This window comes from Elephas maximus, chromosome 17, assembly GCF_024166365.1.
Source record: "Elephas maximus indicus isolate mEleMax1 chromosome 17, mEleMax1 primary haplotype, whole genome shotgun sequence".
Classification (NCBI taxonomy): Eukaryota; Metazoa; Chordata; class Mammalia; order Proboscidea; family Elephantidae; genus Elephas; species Elephas maximus.
The window spans coordinates 29515653-29541306 of NC_064835.1; the positions used below are offsets into that span (position 1 = coordinate 29515653).

The 25654-nt window shown below is 50.4% G+C and overlaps 1 protein-coding gene across 1 annotated transcript in view; it reads right to left on the reverse strand.

The window, feature by feature from the left end:
• Positions 1 to 16641, reverse strand: part of KIRREL3 (kirre like nephrin family adhesion molecule 3) — a 173328-nt gene extending 156687 nt beyond the window's left edge. The window contains exon 1 of the mRNA XM_049857550.1: positions 16398 to 16641. Coding sequence (XP_049713507.1) covers positions 16398 to 16569 — 172 coding nt within the window. The 5' untranslated portion in view covers positions 16570 to 16641. The remainder of the gene's footprint in view (positions 1 to 16397) is intronic.
• Between the last annotated feature and the right edge of the window lie 9013 nt (positions 16642 to 25654).

The following is a 25654-nucleotide window of genomic DNA, read 5'->3' on the forward strand; positions in this document are numbered from 1 at the left end:
GGCAGAAGTCCGAATTCAAGATGCCAGCTCTAGGGGAAGGCTTTTGCTGTCTGTGGGCTCTGAGGGATCTCGGCCAGATGGTTGTAGCCATTATCAGTGGTGTTGGGAATGGAGAGGGAATGGCGGTGACTCTGAGGAATGTTTTGTAGGAAGAGAGGATGGGACTTAGGGGCAGGTTAGATACAGCAGAGGAAGGGGCCAAAGATGACCACAGTGTCTTCAGTCGGAAAGAGGGAGGAAGAGCAGTGCATTTTTGGACTTCTTGTGTTTGAGGTGATGGGGCTTCCAAGTGAAGGGGTCCTGGATGATATGAGCAGGAGTTTAGAACTGAAGAAATGCATTTTAGCCAGCTGTATTTAGACAGTGAAGGTCTTGTTCTAGAGAAATAACAGTGGAAAAATATGGCTAGATTCATAAGCGCGGGGTTCCTGGTGGCGCAAATGGCTAATGTACTCGGCTGCTAACCAAAAGTGGGAAGTTCAAGTCTACCCAGTGGCACCTTGACAGAAAGTCCTGGCAACCTACCTCCCAGAAAACCCAGCCACTGAAAACCCTGGGGAACACAGTCCTACTCTGCCACGTGTGGGGTTGGAGTTGACTCGGCTGCCCACTGGTTTCGTAAGTGCTGATGGCACCCCTCCACAACCTGCATGTGTTTACAGAGTGTGACAGATAGAGAAGCCCATCCTCAGACAGTCATTGAGAGCCAACTAAGTGCCAGGCATGATGAGCAAAACAAAACGATGTAAGGCAAGCTTCCCATCCTAAGGAGATTATGACCCAGTTGCTTATACAAGGCATACACCTGAGAAAAGGTAAATAAAAGTCAAGGACATGTAACAGTTCAGTAAAATATAAAAAAGTCACAAGATGCATACAAATGGTTTCCACAGGATGGGTGGCATCACTGCGGAGCCCAGATGAGGCAGAGAGCTGCAGGCTGTAGGGGAGCCGGGGAAGTCTCGTCAAGGGCCAGGGGCTGTCCAGCATTCTGCTGAGGTTCGGTGTCTACCCTGGTGGCCTCTCTTAGGAGCCATTCTGCCCAGCAATGCCTCATTGATTGCAGGAATCTCACATTTGGAAAGTTCTCATCTTGCTTCTCCGCCAAACCTCTGCTTGCTGCCTCCGTTCTACCTCGTCCTGTTTTCAGAGTAATTACATCGCAAGCAATAACGACACCCATAAATCATGCAAAGATCACAGTTTTCTGATCAACCTCTACAGCAAAGAGGCCTAAACAAAGGAGTAGTAAAGGTTTATTAATTCTGACTAGTGCATGGTCCCGGCCCTCTAGGACAAGTAATAAATGTTTAATAGTCCAATAATATCTGCTTAATAATTTTTGAATCTCATTGCTTGCTAATTCTAAGTTTATTAAAGGAACTGTAAACTTTACTTTGCTGTAAGACATAATTGCTACTTTATTGCTTATTTAATTTGAGTTAATTATATTAGAACTAAGTTTTTTCCCCATGCATATTAAGTATCAATTAATTGTTTTACACTATTGATTTGTATTTAATTAACTATGTTATTACATACCAATTAAATCCTTATAAGAGAAACCTGAAACAGCTGTGGTCTTAAATTAAGTTTTAAAAATAATGAATCACATAGAAAACTCGGGGCAAGTATCGTCTCTTAGGAAGAGTCGGCAATCAATTGTGATGAAGTCTGGAAAGTTTTTGTGACCACCATCCCATCTTCTCTAGCTCTTACAGGGTGCAAGCCTCGCTCCGATACCTGGTGATACCACCTTGCAGCATTATACAACAGTGGCAACGACTAACTCTGGGCAGCCCTTTGCCAGTACCTGCCTTGCTCAGCCTGTCTTACCCATGCCATTTACTAGCTGGTCAGTCTTATCCATACCAGTGTGGCTAAGGCAGGCAGCATACTAGCAACTCCACTCTGCCAGCCGTGGGGTCTGTCATCGCCTGTGTTGCTATCAGTCCCAGATCCCACATGCCTGCAGGAAATCTGGGTGCCCATGTGACCATCAACCCTCTGGCTTCTACAAAGGAGAAGACTAAGCCTGCATATCTAGGGTAGGAAAAATATATTTATCAGGTAGCAACGGGCATTTACTTTTCCCCCCTTGCTTCACTCTCACTCCAACCTTATGAAAACAGGTTGTCAGCCCTGTGTTGATTGGTAAAGAAATTGACATTTTAGAGCGGTCAGCATTGGACAAATCTGCTGCAAAAGACTTCTTTAAAGTGTTAAAAAGTAAAGATGTCACTTTGAAGAATAAGCTACAACTGACCCAAGTCATGGTATTTTCAGTTGTTTCATATGCATGCGGAAGCTGGACAATGAATAAGGAAGATCTAAGAAGAATTGATGCCTTTGAATTAGGATGTTGGCAAAGAATATCGGATATACCATGGGCTGCCAGAAGAACGTGCAAATCTGTCTGGGAAGAAGTACAGTCAGAATGCTCCTTAGGAGGGAGGATGGTGAGACTTTGTCTCACTTACTTTGGACATGTTATCAGGAGGGATCTGTCCCTAGAGAAAGACATCATGCTTGGTAAAGTAGACTGTCAACGAGATGGATTGACACCGTGGCTGCAGCAATGGGCTCAAACATAGCAAGGATTCTGAGGGTGGCACAGGACCAGGCAGTGTTTTGATCTGTTGTATATAGATAGGGTTGCTATGAGTTGGAAATGATTCAACAGCACCTAACAACGACAACAGACTTGCCTAGAGTCACACAGCTGGAAAGTGCAAACTTTGTTATAAAGTCCCTGGTGATACAACTGGTTTACCCTCGACTACTAACCTAAAGGTTGGCAGTTCAAACCAACCTAGTGGCACAGTGGAAGAGAGGCCTGGCGATCTCCTTCCATAAAGATTACAGCCAAGAAAAGCACACGGAGCACTTCTACTCTGTAATGCATGGGGTTGCCCTGAGTCGGAACTGACTCGATGGCATCGGGTTTGATTTTGACTCCATGCTTGGTGCCCTGAGCCATACTTTGTCTCCATTCTCTGCCTGATACAACCTCTCACTAATTCTGAGACTCGGCCCACTTGGCTGGTTCTCTGCAACTTTGACAGGCTTTTTTTTTTTTTTTTGTCATTTTTCTCTCCTTGGAGGGTTGGGCTCATATCCTCAACCTCAAACACTGCCTGGGGTCTTTTTCCCAATTGATTGATTGCCTGGGATTCCAACCTAGCCATCAGCAGACTCAGAATTTGGCCTTTCTCTGGAGCACCCGGCCATCAGTGCAGGCCCCAAGGTTGGCAGTTCACCACACCCCTCTGTACAATGGAATTGGGACACAACCCTTGGAGGTCTGGATGCAGACCAGCCTTGTCCCTCTCCATTGGCCCAGCCCAGCAGGGGCCAAGCTGACTTAACTCACCATTACAATTAAAATGGCCATTTGCTGATTGCTGAAAATTTATTAGTCTCTGGACTAAGTAGGAGCCCTGGTGGCACAGTGGCTAAAGCGCTTAGCTACTAACCGAAAGGTCAGAGGTTCGAACCCACCAGCTGCTTTGCAGGAAAAAGATGTGGCAGTCTGCTTCCTAAAGATCACAGCCTTGGAAACCCTATGGGGCCATTCCACTCTGTCCTACAGGGTTGCTATGAGTCAGAATCAACTCAAAGGTAACAGGTTTGGTTTGGTTTTGGGCTAAGCATTTTGCATGCATTATTTTCTTTAATTCTAATAACAGCTCTAGAAAGTACATACTGTTATTATCCCTACTTGACAGAGAAGAAACTGAGGATCAGAAAGATTAAATAACTTACATAGAGTCCTTGGGTGATGATGCAAACGATTAAGCGCTTGAGTACTAGCAGGGAGGTTGGTGGTTCGAATCCACCCAGACGAGCCTTGGAAGACAGCCTTAGGGATCTGCTTCTGAAATGTCAGAGCTTTGAAAACCCTATGGAGCAGTTCTACTCTGCACACATGGGGTCGCCGTGAGTTGGAATGGACTTGATGGCAACTAACAACAACGGTCAGGGTGCGGGCTAGTAAAACTGATCATGAACTTGCTTCCTTTTGTTATCAGTGTAATCTGTATAAGTGGTGAGGGGTGGAGGGAGAGAGGGGCTTTAGCAATGTTAGTTCAAGACTTTCATGAAAACCAGTTTTATCACATGTACAAGAATACCTCAGCCCACGTCAGATTTAAGATGTCTACTTTTTTGTTTGGTTTGGAATCACGATGGGGAGAGAGCCTTGGAGGCACAGTGGTTAAGCTCTCGGCTGCTAACCAAAAGGTCAGCAGTCTGATCTCACAAGCTGCTGTGCAGGAGAAAGATGTGGCAGTCTGCTTCTGCAGATTATAGCCTTGGAACCCCTGTGGGGCAGTTCTACTCTGTCCTCAACAGCAATGGGTTTTAATCCCTGTGGGCTAACTGCTCTGTGGGGAATGTAACAGAGAACCAGGATCACGAAGGCCATTCCCCTAAACCCTGGCCTGTCATCAGTGTGTTTACCCCAGGAGGAACAGGCGCCGCCCCAGGCCATATGCCCAGAAGGCTTTTAGACTTTCCTGAGAGGAAGTTGGAAGTCGTGGCTGATGCCTGAATGGGGCCAGATGTTCAGCAGCTGTGTTCCCTGTCCCTGGGGAGGTTCAGCTTGGCCTATCCAGTTAATCACGGCTGGGAGGCCAGGAGGAAAGAGGGAATCTCTCTGTTTTTTCTAGTAGACCCAATGGGGGCCGTGAAAGACTAAGACTGAGGCAAATAAAGGGGCCTGCAGAGTTCCAGCCTACCTCCAAGCCCCCCACCCCACGCCTTCTGTTGAGCCCAGATCTTTGGGGACTTAGAGGCCCAGTAAGAGGATATGAATAGAATATTGATTTGTGGATTTAATTTTCACACGTAGTTGTCAAGATATGCTTTATTAGCCCATTGTACAGATGAGAGAAACCCTGGTGGCACAGTGGTTAAGTGCTCAGCTATTAACCGAAAGTTTGGCTGTTGGAACCCACCAGCCGCCCTATGGGAGAAAAATGTGGCAGTCTGCTTCTGTAAAGGTGACAGCCTTGGAAACCCCATGGGGCAGTTTTACTCTGTCCTCTAGGGTTGCTATGAGTCGCTATCAACTTGACAGCAAAGGGCGTGGTTTTTTGGTTTTTATGGATGAAGCTCAGAGAAGGTGAGCAAGCTTCCTGAAGTCAGAGAACTGAGAGGTGGAGGCGCCAGGGTTAAAACTAAAGCCCGTTTGATTCCAGAGCGCAGAATGGCGCTCCCCCTTGAAGGATGCAGTCTGGATGCTGTGCCAACAGCCAGGTGACCACGTCTGAAGGGTCCTAGCCCAGTGGAGGCATTGCTGCAGGTGGTTGGGGCAGTGAGAAGCTCTCCTGGGAGCAGCACTGGCTGGAGAGTCAGTTCATGCCGGTCTCTCTGTTCCTGGGGAGTGCAGCAGGAAGAACTGCCTTCCGGGGAGAGACTGCGAGGTGGCTGGGGGAGGATGGGGCACCTGCAGGAGCAGCACCCCAGTTACTTACGAATCATCCTCTAGACTACTTAGAATAAAATCCTAAAAGCCGAGGATTAACTGAGAGATCTCATGAGGGCCACAGGCTGCCTTTAAAGAATTTAGCCCTGGAATCAGGCAGCAATGCCCAGTGTCTACTCCCGAGCCCCTCAGGCCCTATGAGTGAGGTGAGGTAGGGGCAGACCCCCACTCCCACTCAGCACAAGGAAGTGGACAGAAGGAAGGGAAAATGTCTGGGGGCCAGGGTGGGGCAGTGCAGGGAGTTTAGGGTCCTTGGGTGGAAAGGGGAGGGTTAAGCCTTAATGGCCAAAGGGTGTCCCTCCACTTTCTGGGTAGAAAGGCAGCAGAGAGGGGGGCCAGGTGATGGGCATGTCCTTGCCCCCAGCCAAAGACAGTCACAGCTGCCTCCTTCACACTGTGGCTGTGCGGGGCCTTGCAGAGGGGCTCTTGTCCACCCAGAACCAGTGCGGCCTCCCCTGGGGGCAGAAGGGGGGTGAGTGCATAAGTCTGCACATTAGGGCCTTGTAACCTGGTCCCCCGGGGAGTGAGGCAGGGAAGGAGCAGGGGGCCAGCGGTGCAGACTTCCTCCTCTAGGGCAGCATACAAAGCAGGAAGTCCTTGCCTTGCCTGCTCACCCCAGCCCACATGGCATGGAAGGAAAGCGGGTGGTGGGGTTAGGAGAAGCCCCAGCAGAGAAGGGAGGGAATCCTGCTGTCCTCCCATTACTGAAACCCTCCTTGAGCCTCGCACACCCCATTACAGCCCTGTATCTTATAATTAAGTGGAATCTGCCAGATACCTCTCAGCACGGCAGCAATTCAAACTCATTGGAGGCTTGCTTTGTTTATCTGTATTTATTTATTTATTAATTATTTATCTCGCTATCCACAGAGCTAGATGGGGGCCCTGGCCCAACATCTCTTTTGCTTTCAAAACCCAGGCAGTTCAAATGCAGCCAGTCTCTCCAACTTGGAGTGTGGGGAGAGGAGGGGCGGACGGGAGGGCTGAGCGTGTCCACAGGACGAGACCGCAACACTCCTGCTCAGGGCATGTCTCCGGGAAACAGTGAAGGTGAATGCCACAGGGGAAGCTTGTCCAGCTGCCAGGCATGGCTAGGGTCTTATCCTTGATTTTACCCTCGTTCTTGCCAAAGATGCCTATGGTGATGGTTGTTTGTTGCCATCAAGTTGACTCTGATGCATGGTGATCCCATGTGTGCAGAGTAGAATTGCTCTATAGGGTTTTCAGGGCTGTGACCTTTCAGAAGCAGATTGCCAGGCCTGTCTTCCAAGGTGCCTCTGCATGGGTTCCAACTGACAACCCAGTTCTGGAGAGTGCCATGGACGCCCCCTGCTGGACAAGGGGTGTCATCCTGAGGAACTAGAGCTTGGGTGGAACAGGGTGGAAACCAGATTGTGGCTGAATATCAGCAATTAACACAGCTGCAGGGCTTTGCAGTTTAAGACCAGTTTTTACCATTTGCTGTTGACTCTGACTCATGGCGACCCCATGCGTGTCAGAGCATAACTACACTCCATAGGGTTTTCAATGGTTGATTTTTCAGAAGTAGATCACCAGGCCTTTCTTCCAAGATACCTCTAGCTGGACTCCAACTTCCAACCTTGCGGTGAGCAGCTGAGTGCATTAACTGCACTACCCAGGGGTTCCTGCCATTTAAGAAGCACTCATCAAATACAGGGTATCCTTTAACCTTCACAACACCCTAAGGGCCTAGTGGAGGAAGACCCTGAGGGTCAGAAAGCCTCCATAACTTGCTCAAAGTCACCCAGCTGGTAATGGCAGAGGTGGAATTTGAACACAAGGCTTGGGCCAAAACCAAGGTTCCCTCACTCCCCTAGAACCCCAGCTCCAAGCAGAGGGGCCAGCAACAAAAATCAAACCTTCTTTCTCCTCTGCAATGATAACCTTTCAGCAGCGAAGGGGCGAAGGAGACCCTGATAGCTTTGATTAAGGATTCAGCCTAACACAGATCCAGGGGAGTGATTCTGAGCCACCAGCCATCGCTTAATAACAACATGACGTTTACCCACCCCAAGGCCAGCCCAGTGGGAGGCTGATTACTAACAGGCATGTGAGGGGCTGCATAAACCCTGCACATCAACAGCCCAGCCCCAGACAGGTGACCCCGTTCGACCATCTGACTTGGCAGCTTAGCAGAGGCTAGGGGAGGCTGGGAGGGAGTGAGCATGTGTGTGCATGCATGCATGTGCCTGTATTATAGTGGGAAAATGGGAGGGACTTCCAAAGACTCAAGCTGACACTTTAGACTTAATCTCCTTTGTTGAGAAATTAGTATTTATTCCCCACCTCTACCTTGCCTATCTACCCCCACCAAACTTTTTGTTTGGTCATTCATGTGATGTTTAATGCTTCTCTTTGTAGTAGGGATCGAGGGTAGAGACCTGGGTCCACAATGACAGTTCCTGGGTCTGTTCAGAGCAGCCAAGTTCACAAGGTTTTCAGTGCTGGTGAAAGGTGAGGATCTGCATGCTGCTCTGGCTGCTTTGCCCGTGGAACCCCCAGAGACCCCTGCCTCAGGCTCTGGCCAGTCCTTGGAGGATAGCCATTGCAGTGTGAGAGAGGCTGGGGCCCAGGACCTGGACTGTGGGGGGTTTTACTCCTCTTGTCCATCAGGAGAAGGTTGCCTGGTCAGAGACCACAGCGAGGAGGTCTTGTCTGAGACAAAGAGGTCCTTTAAGCTGAGGGGTCTGGTGAGCAGGATATCCCAAGCTCTCTGGGCTTAAAAGTTTAGACAGTAATGCCAGGCCCCTTCCCGGCTCCTGAGGCCAAGAGAAGCCAGGGCAGGAAACTGACACATTGACCTCACAGCTGTTAAGACTTCTCACACAGGTGTGCGGCCCTGCAAGGCACCTCTTGCTTCTTGATGTGAGGGGTCCACTGGGGGGTCAGTTTCCTCCAGCTGTACAGTGGAGATCTCATGGGGATGTGGTGAGGCTTAGTGATAATGTATATAAAATACCTGGCAAAGGCCTAGAGTGTGGGAGGTGAGGGTGAGGGGAAGTGAACTTCCGTAACCTTCCCAAGTGTACACACCCACGGCTGGGCACACTGCAAGTGCCCCAGAGATAGTAGTTATAAAAACAACGATGACAACCTGATAAAGAACAGGAATGTGCTAGAAGCCAGCCGAGAATAAAATACTCTAAGCTCACAGCTCAGCCTGAGGGCTTCAGTTCTGTCGTCTGAATGTTGTTGTTAGGTGCCACTGTGTCAATTGTCACTCATGGCGGCCCCACGTGACAGAGTAGAACTTCCCCATACGGTTTCCTAGGTTGTGATCTTTACGGCAGCACATCACCAGGTCTTTCTCCTGTAGAGCCGCTGGGTGGGTTTGAACCGCCAACCTTTGGGTTAGCAGTTGAGTGCATACTGGTGCACCACCAGGGCTCTCGTAGTTCGAATAGTGCCTGGTATATTGTTGTAGTTAAGGTAATACCCACAGCAGCTCAGGGAACAGCTATGTTCAGCTCTCGGAGAAAGGGGTTGTTAGTGGCTGTCCTAGCGGGATCCGCCACTCCTGGCTTCCAAGGTCCCATTAGGTCCAAGGTTGGTTGTTTTTCAGAACCGGAGGAGTGGCTCTTGGGAGCAACAGTTCTGAAAACGATCGCTGTCAACCTCGCCAGCAACTCTTGAGTGACTGCAGAGTGAACACAGGCCACATCCGAGGCACTGGGGGTAGAAAGGCGGTTAAGACCCACCCCTGGGGTCTCATTACCTAGTTATGGCGTTAGAACAAATATGCAAAGATCCACGGGAAGATCCTCTCATGACATCTCCAGTTCAAGAAGGTGATAGAAGGTTCTCCCTGACACCGCTCAGCCCACATGGGAGGGTCCCAGTTGTGTAAGCCGCACTTTAAGGGGGGCAGGATAGCAAGGGTCTGGAAGCCTTGCCACAACAGGCACAGGTGAGGGAACTGGTTTGTGCAGGTAGGGATGGCTGCTGTGCTTCAGAGGAAAGCATTAGGACCAGTTGGCGGAGGTTACAAGGAGACAGTTTTCAACTAAATAGAAGGAAGAACGTTCCTTCTGTGCAACGTGTCCAGGGCATAGGCTTGGTTCTTCACAGAACTTGGCGTGGGCATCCCTTTTCCTGTCTTGCTGGCCTGGGCTGCAGCCAGTGGCACAGGTTCTGCATTTGGTGATGCCACGTTGGTAAGCTCAAATCAGCGTGGTGGGAGTATGCACACCAAGAAAATTGGCAAAGCCTCCTGCTCTCGCCCTCTCTGGTCCTCCTGAGTGAGTGCTTTAGCAGCCCATCACTGCTGAGCCCTAACATTTGGGGACAGGTCTGTTTACCCTGGTTCTGGCATCTAGACCTTCATAGATTTGACTCAGATCCGCCACCTGTGGTTTCCGCTTCATTTCACATGAATCACCACCCTCCACACCCAACCTGCTCTTCCTGACTTGGAGCTGTGAGGTCCAGCCAGAGAAGCCTGCAGGTGGGTGGCCATGAGAGCTCCTGTGGTTCCCTCCCTGAGCTCCCTCCTACCAGGGCTGGCAGTTAATCCTTCCAGAAGAGTCACGACTTGTCTGTAAATCTCCAGAGGGGGTGAACTCACAACTTCTCCCTGAACAGCGTCTGCTAATGGCGGCAAATTCTTTCTGGGGCTCCTCTGGAGGCCACATACTGCACTCACTCTTTGGCAAACACTCAAAATTCTGGAAGGTGGAGTTCTTTTTATCCATCGCTACCTGGGTGGTAATGAGGAGCTGAGTGTGGGATCCTGACAGGGAGCATCTACTATCCCAGGGACCCCCGGGCAGTGTGCGATTACAACAGCTAACATTTATTGCCAGGCATGGTGTTCAGCACTTTACGTAAATGATCTCACTTAATTCTTACAGGAAGCCTATGAAGAGACACTATGATGATCCTAATCGTACAGATGGGGAAACTGAGGCTTGGAAGGGGGTAACTACCTTACTGAATGTCAGCTCCTCTGTGAAGTGGCTGAGCTGAGATTTGGATCTGGGCCTGATTTCAGAGCACAGGCTCTCACTCACAGACACTGGCTGCACTCAAGTCCAGGCCTCCTGGTCACACTGTGGGGGTAAAAATGTGGGCCACTGTAAGAGCTCTGCCTAAGAGGGCCCTTCTCTGTGGTGAGCGAGACACACCCACTCGCCGGGTGCTCAGAGGGCGCTGGGTCAGGGAGCCACACCTGAGTGTCATCCCCTGCCACAGACAGGGGGGCAGCAGATGCTGAATGCTCTGGGGATTACCCCTTCTCAGAGGCGGAGTACTTGGGATCCTGGATCCTGCTTGCCCTGAGTTAAGGACTGAATTGTGTCCTTCCAAAATTTGTGTTGTACATCCTAACCCCTATACTTGTGGAGCAAACTCTGGTGGCAGTTTGAATCCACCAGGTGCTCCTTGGAAACCCTATGGGGCAGTTCTACTCTGTCCTATAGGGTCACTATGAGTCAGAATTGACTGAACAGCAACGGGGTTTTTCGGGTATACTTGTGGATGGAGCCCTGGTGGTGCAGTGGTTAAGAGCTCAGCTGCTTACCAAAAGGTCTGCAGTTTGAATCCAGCAGCTGCTCCTTGGAAACCCCATGGGGAAACCCTAATCTATCCTATAGGGTCGCTGTGAGTTGGAATTGACTTGATGGCAGGCAGTAGGTTTGGTTTTTGATTTTATTCTTGTGGATGTAATTTATTATGTTAACAAGGTCTTATAAGCGTAGAATGTGTCTTAAGCCAATCACTTTTGAGATATCAAAAGAACAGATTAGGTGCAGAGGCAAACAAGCACAGATGGGGAAAGATAGATGCTATCCCATGTGAAGACTGCGAAGAAACCCAGGAGCAGAAGCTGAAGAGAGACAAGGACCTCCCCCACAGCCAATAGAGGGCGAAGGCCTTCCCCTAGAGCCAGCATCCTGAATTCAGACTTCTAGCCTCCTAAACTACGAGAAAATAAATTTGTTAAAGCCACCCATTTGTGGTATTTCTATAATAGGTGCCATAGATAACTAAGCATGGAGCCCTGGTGGTGCAGTGGTTAAGAGCTTAAGCAGCTAACCAAAAGGTCAGCAGTTTGAATCCACCAGCTGCTCCTTGGAAACCCTATGGGGCAGTTGTACCCAGTCCTATAGAGTCGCTTTGATTTGGAATCAACTTGATGGCAATGGGTTAGAAAACTAAGACACCACTCCTCCCTTCTCAGCACTGAGTCCAGCATCTTCTAGAGGCCAGCGCTGGCCAGGTCCCAGTGGTCTGATGCCCTCCTAGGCTTCTCTCTGCTGGGGCAGACTCTGGTCTGATTTTATGGGGACCTGGCTCTGCTCTAATCAGCCAAGTGACCTTGGGTGAATCACCTAGTCTTTCTGGGGTCTCCATTTCCTCATTTGCAAAGTAAGGAGTCTGATCTAGGGCAGGGTTGGAGATATAACCTGGTGTTCAAGGAGATATATGGGGCATCAGTTAGGGGTTCCTATATTCTTCTGAATTTGCATGCAAAACTGAATATGGACTCATTTTTCCAGGGACAAGACCCTGGCTGCCATCATCTTCTCCCCAAACTAAGAACCTCTTACCAAAAGGATCTCTAAGGTCCCCTGGCTTTAGGATTTGTTGGGTCTGAAGACTTCCCCTTCCTTGGTGACTATGGCTGAGTAATGAAGCTGATTGCGGGGAGTTGAGGGCTCCTACCACTTTTTAATGAAGTAAGTTTCTTCTGAGTGTTGGAGGCTCTGCGGGCACAGGGCAGATGTAGGGGCAGCCCCGTCTGCTTCTTTCCATCCTGCTTGCTGGGCCCTCAGCTTGCACAGGGTGAGAGGTTCCCAAGGGCAACTGGGGCCTTCCCTCTTTCCTCGAAGGCTGGGGAGCAGGACCACAGGGCTCTGGAGGCTGAACATAAGGCCACATGTATTTCCCAGGGTGGCCGGTGTCTCTGTCTTTATCACTTCTTCATTGTTTGCACTAGGTTAGCCCATGTTTGTTTGTGTACTTTCTGATGCCTCTGGTCCTGTGGACGTATTTGATCTCGTTCATGAATCAGAAGTGTCAGAATGTTAGGACTGGCGGGAACCTTTAGAAATCACTCCATTCAACCTTGTACATTAAAGCTCAGAGGAGGGAAATGATCTGTCCAACGTCACCCACTGGCAGAGCTGGAATTTACCAATTCCATGAGCGTCCTGATGGCAGGGGTGATCAGATCAGTCTGCCTCCCCAGTTCTGTTTCCTGACCCTCCCTGTCCCCAGTATAGGGCTAGTCATTTTGAGCCACTTATAGTTTTGAGATTGCATAGAAATAGAAGTTTTCAAGGATTTTGTTCTACTTGGATCAACAATCAATTCTCATAGAAGCAGCAGTCAAGAAATCAAATGACGTATTGCATTGGGCAAATCTGCTGCAAAAGACCTCTTTAAAGTGTTAAAAAGTAAAGATGTCACTTTGATGACTAAGCTGTGCCGGGACCCAAGCCATGGTCTTTTTAATAACCTCATACACATGCAAATGCTGGACAATAAAAAAGGAAGACTGGAGAAGAACTGATGCCTTTGAATTGTGGTATTGACAAAGAATACTGAATATACCATGGACTGCCAGAAGAACAAACAAATCGGCCTTGGAGGAAGTACAGCCAGAATGCTCCTTAAAAACGAGGACTTCATCTTGCTTACTTTGGATATGTCATCAGGAAAGACTAATGACCAGAAAAGAATATCACGTTTGGTAAAGTAGAAGGTCAGTGAAAACAAGGGAAACCTTTAATTAGTAATGAGATGGACTGACACGATAGCTGCCCCAATGGACTCAAACAAACCAACAATTGTGAGGATGGTGCAGGACTGGGCAACATTTCATTTTGTTATACATAAGGTCTCCGTGAATCAGAGCCACTAACAACAACATCATAGCTCTGGGCATGAGCTCTACTGATTCCAGTTCGGTGCCCTTGACCTCCCTGTTCCTTCTATCAGGGACTCTTGCACTCCCCATGCACTGTTCAACACGCCCTTGGTGAGCACCTTCTCCATGGCCTTCTCTCCCCATTCTGTTTAGTTGGGCACCCTTTCCTTCAGCACCACAACATCTTGTCCCCCAAAATGTGTGCTGGAATCCTAACTTCTATACCTGTGGATGTAATCCCATCCAGGAATAGGGTTTTCTTTCTTATGTTAATAAGGCCACCACTTCTGAGTTGTATAAGGAGAAGACCAGACACAAAGGCAAGCAAGCACAAACAGGGGAAGACAGATGCCATGTGAAGATCACCAAGGAACGGAGGAATGCTGGGAGAGACAAGGATCTTCCCCCAGAACCCCCAGAGAGAGCCTTCTCCTAGAGCTGGTGCCCTGAATTCATACTTCTAGCCTTCTGACCTGTGAGAAAATAAATTTCTGCTCTTTAAAGCCACCCACTTGTGGTATTTCTGTGACAGTGGCACTAGGAGATGAAGACAAGGTCCTGCCTGGCAACCAGCATCCCAGAACCTTGTCTTCAGGGAGCAGCTGAGTGAGAAGCTGGGTTGATAACTCTCTCAATTCCAGATTCTCTGGGAAGTCTGGGGTCTGGGATGCTGGCTTCTGTGCACCTTGAAGGCCCTGCCTTTCTTCCCTGGTCCTTCCTCAGTGTCTTGGGAAGAGGAGAAGGAGATCTTGCCTCACGTGTCTAGGAAAGAAGACATGACGATCCTGGATCTTGGTGTTGACTTCCCCACAGACGTAACTCTGGTGTGTTGGCCCTTCCATACAAGTGGGGGCGTGTACTCGCATTTATGTGGGCAAGAATATGGGGGGTGGCAGGTGCTTGTGGTGAGCAGTAAGCATGTGTCACCAGCCCGTGGTCTGAGGGCATGTGGGTGTCTGGGTGAGTGTGTATGTGTGGGTGTGTGTGTATGCAGCTTGTGCAGGCCCTGGGGGAAGGGTTTGTGTGGCTCAGAATCTGCCTCACCCCAACGGAGAGTTCTCTGAAGGCATGTGGCCCACCATTCCTGAGTACTGGGTCCTTGGGGCCCTGGCTCAGCAAATAGGCGGCATCTGGGAGAGGTGAAAGTTGCAGCTCTTTATATAGCAACAGGTCTGGGCTTACCAACCCTGAGATGTGTTGAGAACCTTCCACGAGCAAGTTTCTGCCCATGAGATGCCTTACATACATTCTCTTATTTTATTCTCACCACACCTGGATACAGGAACTTTCCTCAGTTCTGCAGATGCACACACCAAGGACCTGAAAAGCTGCGCCATCGTCAAGAGGTCACAGAGCTAGAGAATGGTAGAGCCGAATCTGAATCCAAACCTAAAACCCATTCTCTGTCCGCCAACACATGCCACCCCCACGAAGCAGGAGCCAGGGAAGGTCTTTTTGCCAGAGCATGCCAATGTCTCTGAATGAGAGGGCCTCCCTTCCCAGCGGCCATCGGGGGTCCTGGGGCATGAACAGGTGGAGACTAATACAGGTAACAGTCATGAGTCTCCAGGCATTTGCACCAAGAGCCCTTAGGATTGATCACTTGGGAGAGTGTCAGTTCCCCCAAAAGGTGAGCATGGAATCCAGTTTTCTCAGTCCCACCAGGGCCGGGGGAGTTGAGCTGCCCTGTCAATCATGATTTTCACAGGTACCTGGGGCTGCAGCTCCTCATCTTTGCAAGTCCTCCTGTTTGTTGTCTGAGCTTCTATCCCTCTGATTTACTTATTAGATTTCTATAGAGCCTTTCCTCAGCAGTGCTCTATGTCCCCAGTAACCACTCTCTAATTTAACCAATAACTTTGCTCATGAACAAGATGGGGCACAGGATCAGGCAGGAAACCGGAGCAGGAGGAGAACCGGAGAGACAGAGATGGAGGGAGGAAAGGCGGCCAAAAGGGGCTGTGCAAAGGAGGCTGTGCCACTCTGGCCCTGGAGAGGGGACACTGATGGAGTAGGTGGTGTTAGAGAGTTTCTCCATGTTTGGGGTTTGCACCTGGATCTGGGCAATTCTTATAGGGTATGACTGTAGGTGACCATTGTCACCAAACACTCTCTCTACTCCTGTGATCCCCTCTGCCTCTCTCCACTGCCATGTTATAATCTGTTCACGGTTCTGTCTGTTCTCTTGGGTTGTAAGGTCCTCAGAAGCAAGGCAAAATCATCCTTTTATACCTGGCACTTGTCACAGTGACTGGTCCCTTTGTTGTTGTTGTTAGCTGCTGTCAAGTCAACCCCTGACTCATGGCAACCACATGCACAATTGGACAAAATGCTGCCTGGTCCTGCCCCTTTCCCATGATCAGTTACAGACTGAACAGTTGTGATCCCTAGGGTTGTCATTGGCTGATTTTCAGAAGTAGAGCACCAGGTCCTTCTTCCTAGTCTGTCTTAGTCTGGAAGCTCTGCTGAAACCTGTTCAGCATCATTGCAACACGCAAGCCCCCACTGACAGACGGGTGGTGGCTGCGCGTAAGGTGCCTTGGCCAGGAATTGAACCCCGGTCTCCCACATGGAAGGCGAAAAGCCCATAGCAGGAGATTCATACAGACTTGCTGAATGGGCTGGACGTTGGACGAAAGCTGAAGTATGAAGCTGTGCCAGACTCCATTTCAGTCCTTCGGAAGCCCTTGTGGTTGGGCAGACAGGATGCTCACACAGAGAGCACCCAGCTTCCACCGCGGCTGGTCTGGCCAGGGAGGTCTGCATGGAGGGGCTGGGACTAGGGCTCAGCCAGAGGGGGTGCTGAGAACTGGCTAGCTCTAGACGGGAGAAGAGCATGCTAGGCAGAAGGAATGGTGTGAGCAAAGGTTCTGGGGTAGGAATGGACAAAGTGGATATTGAGTGTGGCTGGAAGACAGGCTCTGTGGAAGGAAGTCTAGAAAGGTGGGCTGAGGCATATTGCGGAGGGCTTTAAACACTGAGGGTGGGGCCTGGGTTTTCTCTCCTCACTTCACTCACCTCTGCACTGTCCTGCACGGTCAGTCTCCAACTTGCCGGGCCAAGTCCTACATCCTGCTGAGTTTGTCCACTGGCTGTCCTCCTGGTGAGCCTCTTGTGGGGAGGGGCTGGCACAGTTTCTGGGCATCCTGAACAAGCTGGGCCACATGTGGCCTGGGTCTGACTCCCCCATCTCCCCTCTGGGTCCAGGAAGACAGAACCAGCCATGGGTCTTCTGGTCTGAGGGAAACCTCTGCCCTGCCTGGCCATGCCCTCTACCAGGAGTCTCCTCCTGACCCAGGATTAGGTCTCAGAGCCAGATATGAAGCCCCTTACCTCGAGAGCCTCTGGTCCCCTGATGAGGCAGGGAAGGCCAGGCAGACCAGAGCCGAGCTCATTTATTCCCGGTTATATTCGGTAGTTATTAATAATTCATGAATGAGGAAAACAAGACTCTTGGGAGTTAAGTAACTTGCTCAAGGTCACACAGCTAAGGGACAGAGAAGTTTGAACCCAGGTCTATCTGACTCTAAAGTTGGGCCCTCCCCTTGGTTTGGGCCCTGGTTCCGCTCATGTGGTTTCTCTGGCTTTACTGAGGGTAAGGAGCTCTGGTGGTGCAGTGGTTAAGTGTTTGGCTGCTAACAGAAAGATTGGCAGTTCAAACCTACCCAACAGCTCTGTGGGAGAAAGATGGAGTGATCTGCCTCGGTAAAGATTACAGCCAAGACAACCCTGGGGGCAGGTCTACTTTGTCACATTGGGTCCCTATGAGTTGGAATGGACTCATTAGCACCGAGTAACGACACTGGGGTATCCATTTCCGAGGCTGCCACCACAAGCACCACAAATTGGGTGGCTTAAACAGCAGACATTTATCCTCTCACAGTTCCAGAGGCCAGAAGTCCGAATTCTGGGTGTCAGCAGGGCCATGCTCTCTCTCTTCGAAGGCTCTAGGGGGAGATCCTTCTTGGTCTCTTCCAGCTTCTGGTAGCCCCAGGTGTTCCTTGGCTCGTGGCAGCGTAACCCCATCTCTGCCACCCAGGTTAGCCCAGGGCCCAGTAGTGGCGCCTGGGCGCTGCCCGTTCGAGGCTGGGCTGCTTGCCGGGCTGCTTGTGTTTTGCCAGCAGCCCAAGCAGCCGCCTTGACCGGCCTCACTAAACCCTGGCTTGTGTTTCTGCCTTCAGTGTTCGCCTGCGAGAGTTGGTATCCAGCTGCAGTCCCCTGATGCTGCTGGAAGCAATAATCCAGACACAGCCGGAGGGTTTAGTGGAAATCCTCAGCTAGCACAGACGAAAGCAGAGCCTGCTGAAGCCAGGATTTCGGCAGATGCAAAAACCTGCCCATTTACCTTCCAAATCCAGGCTGGTGAGCACGGACGGCTGAGGAACAAGTGGTGCCCTCAGCTCCAGGCCAGATAGGCCAGCGGCGAGAGTGGAATGCAAAGGACCCTTGGGTCTGAGGGTGTCTCTGATGACCCGCGAGGAAGGAAGGGGAAGAAGGGTCACCTCATGTCCCCTCTGCACTCAGGTTGCGACTCAGGTTTGCTGAGTGCTGCTGCAGAACGGGCTAGCGCTGTGTGCCGCCACACAGATTTTCCTATTCGGTCCTCCCAACATTGACATAGAAAGTAGTATTATCCTTATTTTAGGTGTGGGGATCAGACAGTAAAGTGACTGGCCCAAAGTCACACCATCAGTAAGTGACAGCAGAGGAGATCTGCTCATTAATAACAGGGAACTACTCCCATCTGTCTGGATGGCTAGACCCTCGGCGCTCCTGGGCCCCACACCATCTACCCAGCACCTGGCAAAATTACCTCAATGTGCTTGACCAGCGCCCTGATCCTGCACCTCCTGGCTGCTCTCTGAGTGTCATCGTCTGACAGATGCATCTGGACCACAGGCCTTCTTTCTGTCCTTGGCAGGCTGCGGCTTCTTCCCAGCCAAGGGGGCCGGCTGGTGGCCCGAGGGCACAGGCTATCTTTTTAAAATGAGGCTTTCCATTTCTGAGAACCTGAAGCCTCCTAATTTGCTCCTCCTTGCTGAAGAAAGCTGGGGTCATGGCCAAGGTTGAGCTGCTCACAGACTCTCTCCATCACCAAATTAGTGATGGTATTCCTGATGAGAGAGGACCTAGGGGACTGCCAGGCACCCAGTAGGTTCCCACTGGCTCTCTGTTTATGTATTTTCTGTATGTAGACATCAGACATACACACATCAGATGGAGAGGATACACACAGGAGTCCAGCCTAGTGTTAGATGTAGACTGACATCCCAGCTCCACTACTTATTAATTGCGTGACCCTGGGCAAGACATTGAACTTCTCCCTGAGCCTGCTTCTTTCTTTGTAAACTGGAAATAATAATCCCCCCACCTTAAGGTGCCCTGATGGGAACACTGATGTCAAGCGCAGAAAGCACGTAGCACAGTGCTGGGCACTCAGCGAGGGAGCAGTGGGCCGCGGTGCCCATGGCGCGTGGAAACGCCAGCCTCCTCAATTTGGAGAGTGACAGCTGATAGCAGGCCTGACGTGATCAGGTAGGGAGGCTGCCAGAACATGAGGCCTGCTGAGGAAGCTGCTGGTGACTGAAGCTTTCAGGAGGCATTACAGGCCATTGTTTTAATCAATACAACATTCTTTCCTCCGCGGCATCTATCCCGTTTATTATGTGTAAATAGGGCTTTTCAATGATGTGAACGCGTTAGTTTAATGTCGCTGACATTCAGCATGTGCAGTCTGGTGGCTGCCTCTCAGGACCTCAGGGAAATGAGATGACGTATCTACCACAAAGCCATCCTCTGGAGCAAAACTGGAGAAATAGAATGCAGTGGCGGGCAGGGGACCTGGTGCCTGCTTGCAGGTGTGCAGCTGTGGGCTCAAGTGAGGAGAAGAGATAACAACTGTGGACCCTGGCAGCACAGTCCAGCTGCTGTGGAGAGAACGTTCCTTGCTGGCCCCCATGCGTAGGATGTTGGGGTCTCCGTCTCTTTGCCGTCCAGATCTAGGTCCTGTCCAATTTGTCCCAACACCTTCACATGGTCTGGCCACCTCCTGCCGATCCATCTGTCTCCTGGATTGGTCCTTGCAGTCTGTCAGCATCCACCATCTCTGACCAGCCCCTTCGCCTCTCCTGGATCCTCCATGGTCCAGTCTTCTCCTCCCGGTACATGTTCCATGGTCTGAAGACTCATTTTGCATGAGCTCCTCTGGCTCAGCCTGTCTGCTGGGCTCGCCCGGTCTTGCCATCCAGGTAGGCAGAGTGAAGCAAGGTGGCCTTGCCAAATTTCCCATGTGGACTGAAGTCGCACCCTCCAGCACCGTGGCACTCTGAGTAGCAGATGCTGGCACTACCCACTCCTATCCCCCTGTCTCACTGGGTGGCAGGAGCTGAGGCAGGAGGGACCTGGTAAAGATTTGAGGCAGAACTTCCTCATCACGACATCATTAAAATGGCAGGTCAGATGCCCCTACCACCTGTGTATCACATCAACAGGCAGACCCCTGCTTATGTCCATTTAACTCAATAATACCAGATACTGGAAAACTCTGAGTTCATTTTTATATGCCTCTGGGGTGCACTGTAAGGGAATTATCCTTTACCAAGATGGTGTGTGGAATTTCACCAAGAGCACGAGCTGTCATTCCCCGTTTCCCTATCAATATTTGCAAGCAGAGGGCTGGTTTGGAAAACCTTGATTTTCCACCTTCATGCCAAGGGCGGCCTCTTCTCTAAGAAATGTGGGGCTGGGGCCATGCCTACCACTCCACGCCTGTCTGTTCATCTGTCTACAATGTTTGTCAAACTCTGGGGCTCCATCCTGCTAAAAGGTACTATATAAATGAAAATGGCTGTTGTGATCATTAAGCCCCGTCTGTGTGTCTTCAGTCTACCACCCGGCATGTGATTGGACTTGGCCTTCCGGCTCCCCTTCACTGCTTGAGTGATGAGAGGGAGGAGTTTTTCTTGGCAAATAAATATGATATCATAAGGACTGGCACCATTCCAAGCTCAGTAATGGCCGTCTGCTTTCCTAATTCCCTCAGCAGCTTGGAACAGGAACGTGACTCTTTACTTCCTCTATTTAAAAACAAACTCGCTATTGGAGTGCATTACTCAGCTGCCAGAGCCTCCCCAGACGTGGCCGCACTTCGAAGATGGGATCTGAGGGATGAGCTCAGATTGCAGGGCCCGCTGGGGAAAACGCAGCGAGACATTTGGACCGGAAAAAACACCTGAGGATCCTGAATTAGAACGAGCCATTCTTCACGTGTCCTTGTTCGTGAAGAATACAGAGCCAAAGTCAATAAAAATCACATTTCTTTGCTGCTGCTGCTGCTTTCCTGGTCTAACTCATCACGGAGTAACTAGGTAACTATGCAGTCTGAGTCTAGCTAGAGGTTTGCCATGAAGCACGACATTGTCTCGCTGAGCCACTATTACCATGTGTGAGTTTGGGTGGGCAGTGATGTGTTTCTCTGCTCACAAGGGCGCTGCCACCTGGAAGGATACTGTTGTTGTTGTTGTTGGTTGTCCATGTGTGCAGAGTAGAGCTGCACTCCATAGGCTTTTCAAGGCAGATTGCCAGGCCTTACTTCCAAGGCCCCTCTGGGTGGATTTGAACCACCAACTTTTTGGTTAGTAGTCCAGCGTTAAACCATTTGCACCATCCAGGGAATTCTGGAAATATATAGCCCCCTCTAATAACAACGCCCTCCAATGCCTGCCATTAGATCTTTCTAACAACTCTCTGAGAGAGGTAGAAAGGAAGTGTTACCTTCCATTTTCTAGATGAGAAACTTAGATGATGTGTTCAGGGCCACGAAATATATGTAGCAGAAGTGGGGGCAGACTCAGGTCTTTTGGCTTCCAAGCCAGTTTGCATGATGTCACGTCAAACCTCCTAACTTTCTTCCAAGCAGTAGGACTTTGGTGCTGCCTCTTCCCCGGGCTGAAGTAGCTATGACAAGGTGGGGCAGGGGAAAGACACCAGGTTGGAAGCTGGTCTGCAGTTTCACCCTAGTGGGCCACTGGTCTACTCACTGGCAAGTCAGTCAGTAAGATGAGGACAACACCTGACAACTCACAGAGACGTCTCAAGGTAGGTATGTGGCAAGGCCTCTGAAAATGTGGGGAGACATACAAATCAGTGTGCAAAGGCTGAGGTTGTTAATTCATTCAATAAACATTTACTGAGCACCTTCAATGTCACAGGCACTAGGCTGAGCTTAGAGACACACCTGTCAACAAGATAGGGTCCCTGCCTTCAACAAGCTGGTAGTATAGTGAAACAGGCTAGTCAATAAATAAGTATAATCCAGTATGATGGATGCTTTACCGGGGGGCTTTCGGGTGCCTTGGAAATGCATAGCATGACAAACTAGACCAGACATGGAGGCTCTTGGAGAACACTCCTAGAGGACATGGCATCTAAGCTGAAACCTGAGGGGCAAGTAAAAGATAGTTAGGTAACGATGGGAAATGAGGGGTGTTCCAGGTAGAGGAACAGCATGTGCAAAGGCTGGAGGTCTGGAAGAGCTGCGTGGGCTTGGGGCAACAGCCTGCTCAGTCTGGACAGGAGTGTGGAACGGAGGGGGAAGCACTAGGTCCTGAGGCTCAGAGGCCAGCAGGAGCACTTGGCGGATCCCAAGCTGGTGTCTTTGTAATCAGGAGCAGTGAGTCGATGGCACCACCATGTCTCCAAACCCAGAGCCCTTCCGTCTCCCCAACTCCACAGCTAGAGTCTTCCTTTTGCCCTTGACACCCCCAGCTTTCAATCGTGCGTCAAAGAGGAGCCGGAAACGCACCCAAACCAGACCAGGCAGCACTAACCACTGAGTCAAAAAACGGCTTCTGCTTCATCTAACAGAGGAGCGTAATCTGGGAGGTGTTCATTTAACATACTTCTGCCTTCTGAATGGATTTTACGCTTCACTAAATTGAAACCGTGGGACAATACATGTCGATGATTAGGTCGTGTCATACATTCCTGCAGATTTAGATTAGGGGTGATTACGACTGAAGTAAAATAGTTAACACAATGCTTACTGCCATCTATCTCTTGTCTTTAGTGAGCATGGGGGTGATCGAGGGCTAGGAACGAAAGACGTCAAGGAGAGCCCAGGCCTGGTGGAGGGAGGGGCTGAGGTCTGTCTTTAGGAGGGCTTTGAGGAAGGAGGGAGTGGCTGGCATCAGAAGATGTGGGGTCAGTTGTGCCTGGAGGGAGCACTGGGCTGGGAGGCAGAAGATCTGGGCTGTAAGTCCTGACTCTGCCATTCACGAGCTGTGTGACTTTAAGGAAGTTACTCAGACTCTCTGAGTCTTAGCTTCCCCACCAGCAAAATCAGCTGTCTTATTCCTGGTTCATGGGATTGTTGGGGGAATGAAATGGGATGAGGGAGGTGAGATCAGCACTGCGGAGTGGCCAGGAGCTTGGATGGGGGGCCAAGTGCTGGCTCGAGTTCTGGCTCTGCCACTTCGTAACTGTGTGACCTTGGCCTTGGCTACTCGGCCTCTTAGGGTCCCAGTTTTCTAACCCATAAACGCAGGAATAATTGTACTTGGCCATGGGTATCCCTGTGGAGAGATTTTTGAATGTAAATTTCCATGTTAAAAGTGCTTTGCAAAACGTGAGCCACTCGTGAGGACTGCGTGGGCTGGTGGGGATGAGAACAGAGGCTGAAGGAGGCTGGGGAGGTTCCTTCTCTGGAAAGCCACCCTGCAGAGGTTTGGGTGAGCCTTGCTGGGGAGCTCTGGGTGGCGGGGGGAGGGGGGGGAAGGAGAAGTGCCCTTGTTGAAATTTTCCTTTGGAATTCCGAGCCCTGCCTGCCCTAGCCACTCTCAATCCTCTTTACCCGGCTCTATGTTTCCCCCACAGCACTAATAGCATTCTAGCATTCTCTGTGGGGCAGTGGGTGACCAGTGGTAGCATTCTCGCCTTCCATGTGGGAAACCTATCCACCACCTGTGTGTGTCTACCACTTGTCCGTCAGTGGAGGCTTGTGTGTGGCTGTGATACTGAACAGGTTTCAGTAGAACTTCCAGACTAAGACAGACTAGGAAGAAAGGCCTGGCAATCTATGTCCAAAAATCAGCCAGTCAAAACCCTATGGATCATAATGGCCTGACTGCAGTTGATCACGAGGATGGTGCAGGACTAGGCAGCATTTCATTCTGTTGTGCATGGGGTCCCTAGAAGTCTTGACGGCAGCTAACATTCTGTATAACTTATTTATTCTGCTTTTATTTAGAGTCTGTCTCCCTGGTTCCAAAGTAAGCCCTTTGAGAGCAGGGATCTCTGTCTGTTTGTTCATTGATATACCCCAAACACCTAGAATGCAGTCTGGCAATTAGTGGGTGCTTGACAAATACGGGTTGAGTAAATGGACTTACGAGGGAAGCTACAATTTTGCCTCCTGAAAATAGCTGAGCTGAGGATGGGGAGGTGGCAGCAGGGGTGGGGGACCAGGATAAACTGAGGGCATCAGTCATGTTGGCAGGGAGCTGGCTGCAGGGAGAAAGAAATAATGCAATTTGGTGTGTGGAGCTGGTACCCATTCTTCACAGGAGCCAAAAACCCTCAGGATTTTCCCAGGAAATCCTGGGGCACCAGCAAACTTGCTTGTTTCTCCTGTTCCCTCCCAGCAATCTACTAAAAGGCCTTCCAATCAGAGCAATTACTGCCTCCCCGGAGCCACTGCCTCTCGAGGTGTGTGCCTCTCGCAGCTCTGGCTGGAGACAATATTTCTCTTCTGTTCATCATGACAACAGGACAACAAATAACGCCACGCAGATGAAGGGCCCACCAAGGCCTCCAGAGCTGAAGGAGCTGAGCTGCTGGCAGTGGCTGTTGGAGGGGACAAAGCTGCAGACTGTGTGGAGCGGGACCCACCCTGACTCCTGTGTGGACAACCACTGTGGCCATCTGTGTCCATGACCAGGCCATTTCTGGCCAAGGCAGGCGGGGCATGGACGTCACCCGCTCACCAGTCACACTGCTGAGGACTCGGGGTCCTGATAAGCTCCCCGAGAGGAAACTGGCCCTCCGTTGGGGTCTACTAAGTATCAGGTGATTTGCCAAATGTTTTTCCCTGCCATTCTTACCAGTCTTGTGAAGTAGCTACTCTCTTGTTCGAAAGAGGAAATGGAAACTCAGAGAGACTGAGGAATTTGTTCACGGTCACGCAGCTCATACATGGCAGTATTGGGATAAGAACCATCTGAACCCAAAGCAATCCTCTCTCTGGCACTCTGGGGCCTCTGAGGTGCATCTCTGCTGGGTGTGGATATAGTCCTTCTGCTCTCAGCCTGTTTCCTGATTAGCACTCCAGTTGCTGATGCTGGGGGCCCTAGCGGCACAGTGGTTAAGCGTTCGGCTGCTAACCAAAAGGTCAGCAGTTCAATTCAACCAGCTGCTCCTTGGAAAACCCTTGGAGCAGTTCTACGCTGTCCTACAGGGTCCCTATGAATCAGAACCGACTCGACAGCAACCGGTTTGGTTTTAGGTTGCTGATATTCAGGAAATGTGCCCTGTATCTCAACCCACTGAGTCCTGCCACCCTCCCTAACCTTGCCAGCCTCCCCATGAGGCTTGGTCTGGTCCCTGTTCTGAAGCCCTCAGCTGCTGGCTGAGGACCTATTACAGTTATCACCTAAAAGCCCTTCTTTCTGCTGTACCACATCCTTAGAAGTAGGACCTTTCCCTTGACTTTCAGCCATGGCCCAGCTGCAGAGAGCGGACCACAATCTTTGGATACTGATATTAATATCAATACTACTGCTTCAGTGGTAGAATTCTCATCTTGCATGTGGGAGACCCAGGTTCGATTCCCAGCCAATGCACCTCATGGACAGCCACCACCCGTCTGTCACTGGAGGTCTGTGTGTGGCTATGATGCTGGACAGGTTTCAGTGAAGCTTCCAGATTAAGACAGACTAGGAAGAAAAGCCTGGCGATCTACTTCTGAAAATCAGCCAATAGAAAACCTATGGATCACAATGGTTGGATCCACAGCTGATGACGGACTGGACGGTATTTTGTTCCATCGTGTGTGGGGTCGCCATGAGTCAGGGGCTGACTTGACAGCAGGTAATAATAACAACAATACTAATATCAGCTCTTGTCTGTTGAGCACTTATTCAGCAGAGAAGCTCTAATGTGGACCCAAGAACCTGACTCTAAGGCCTGCCTCTCCCTCATGTTGTTGTTGTTGTGTCCCAAACAATTCTCACTCACAGCAGCCCTGTGTGTACAGAGTAGAGCTGCTCCATAGGGTTTTC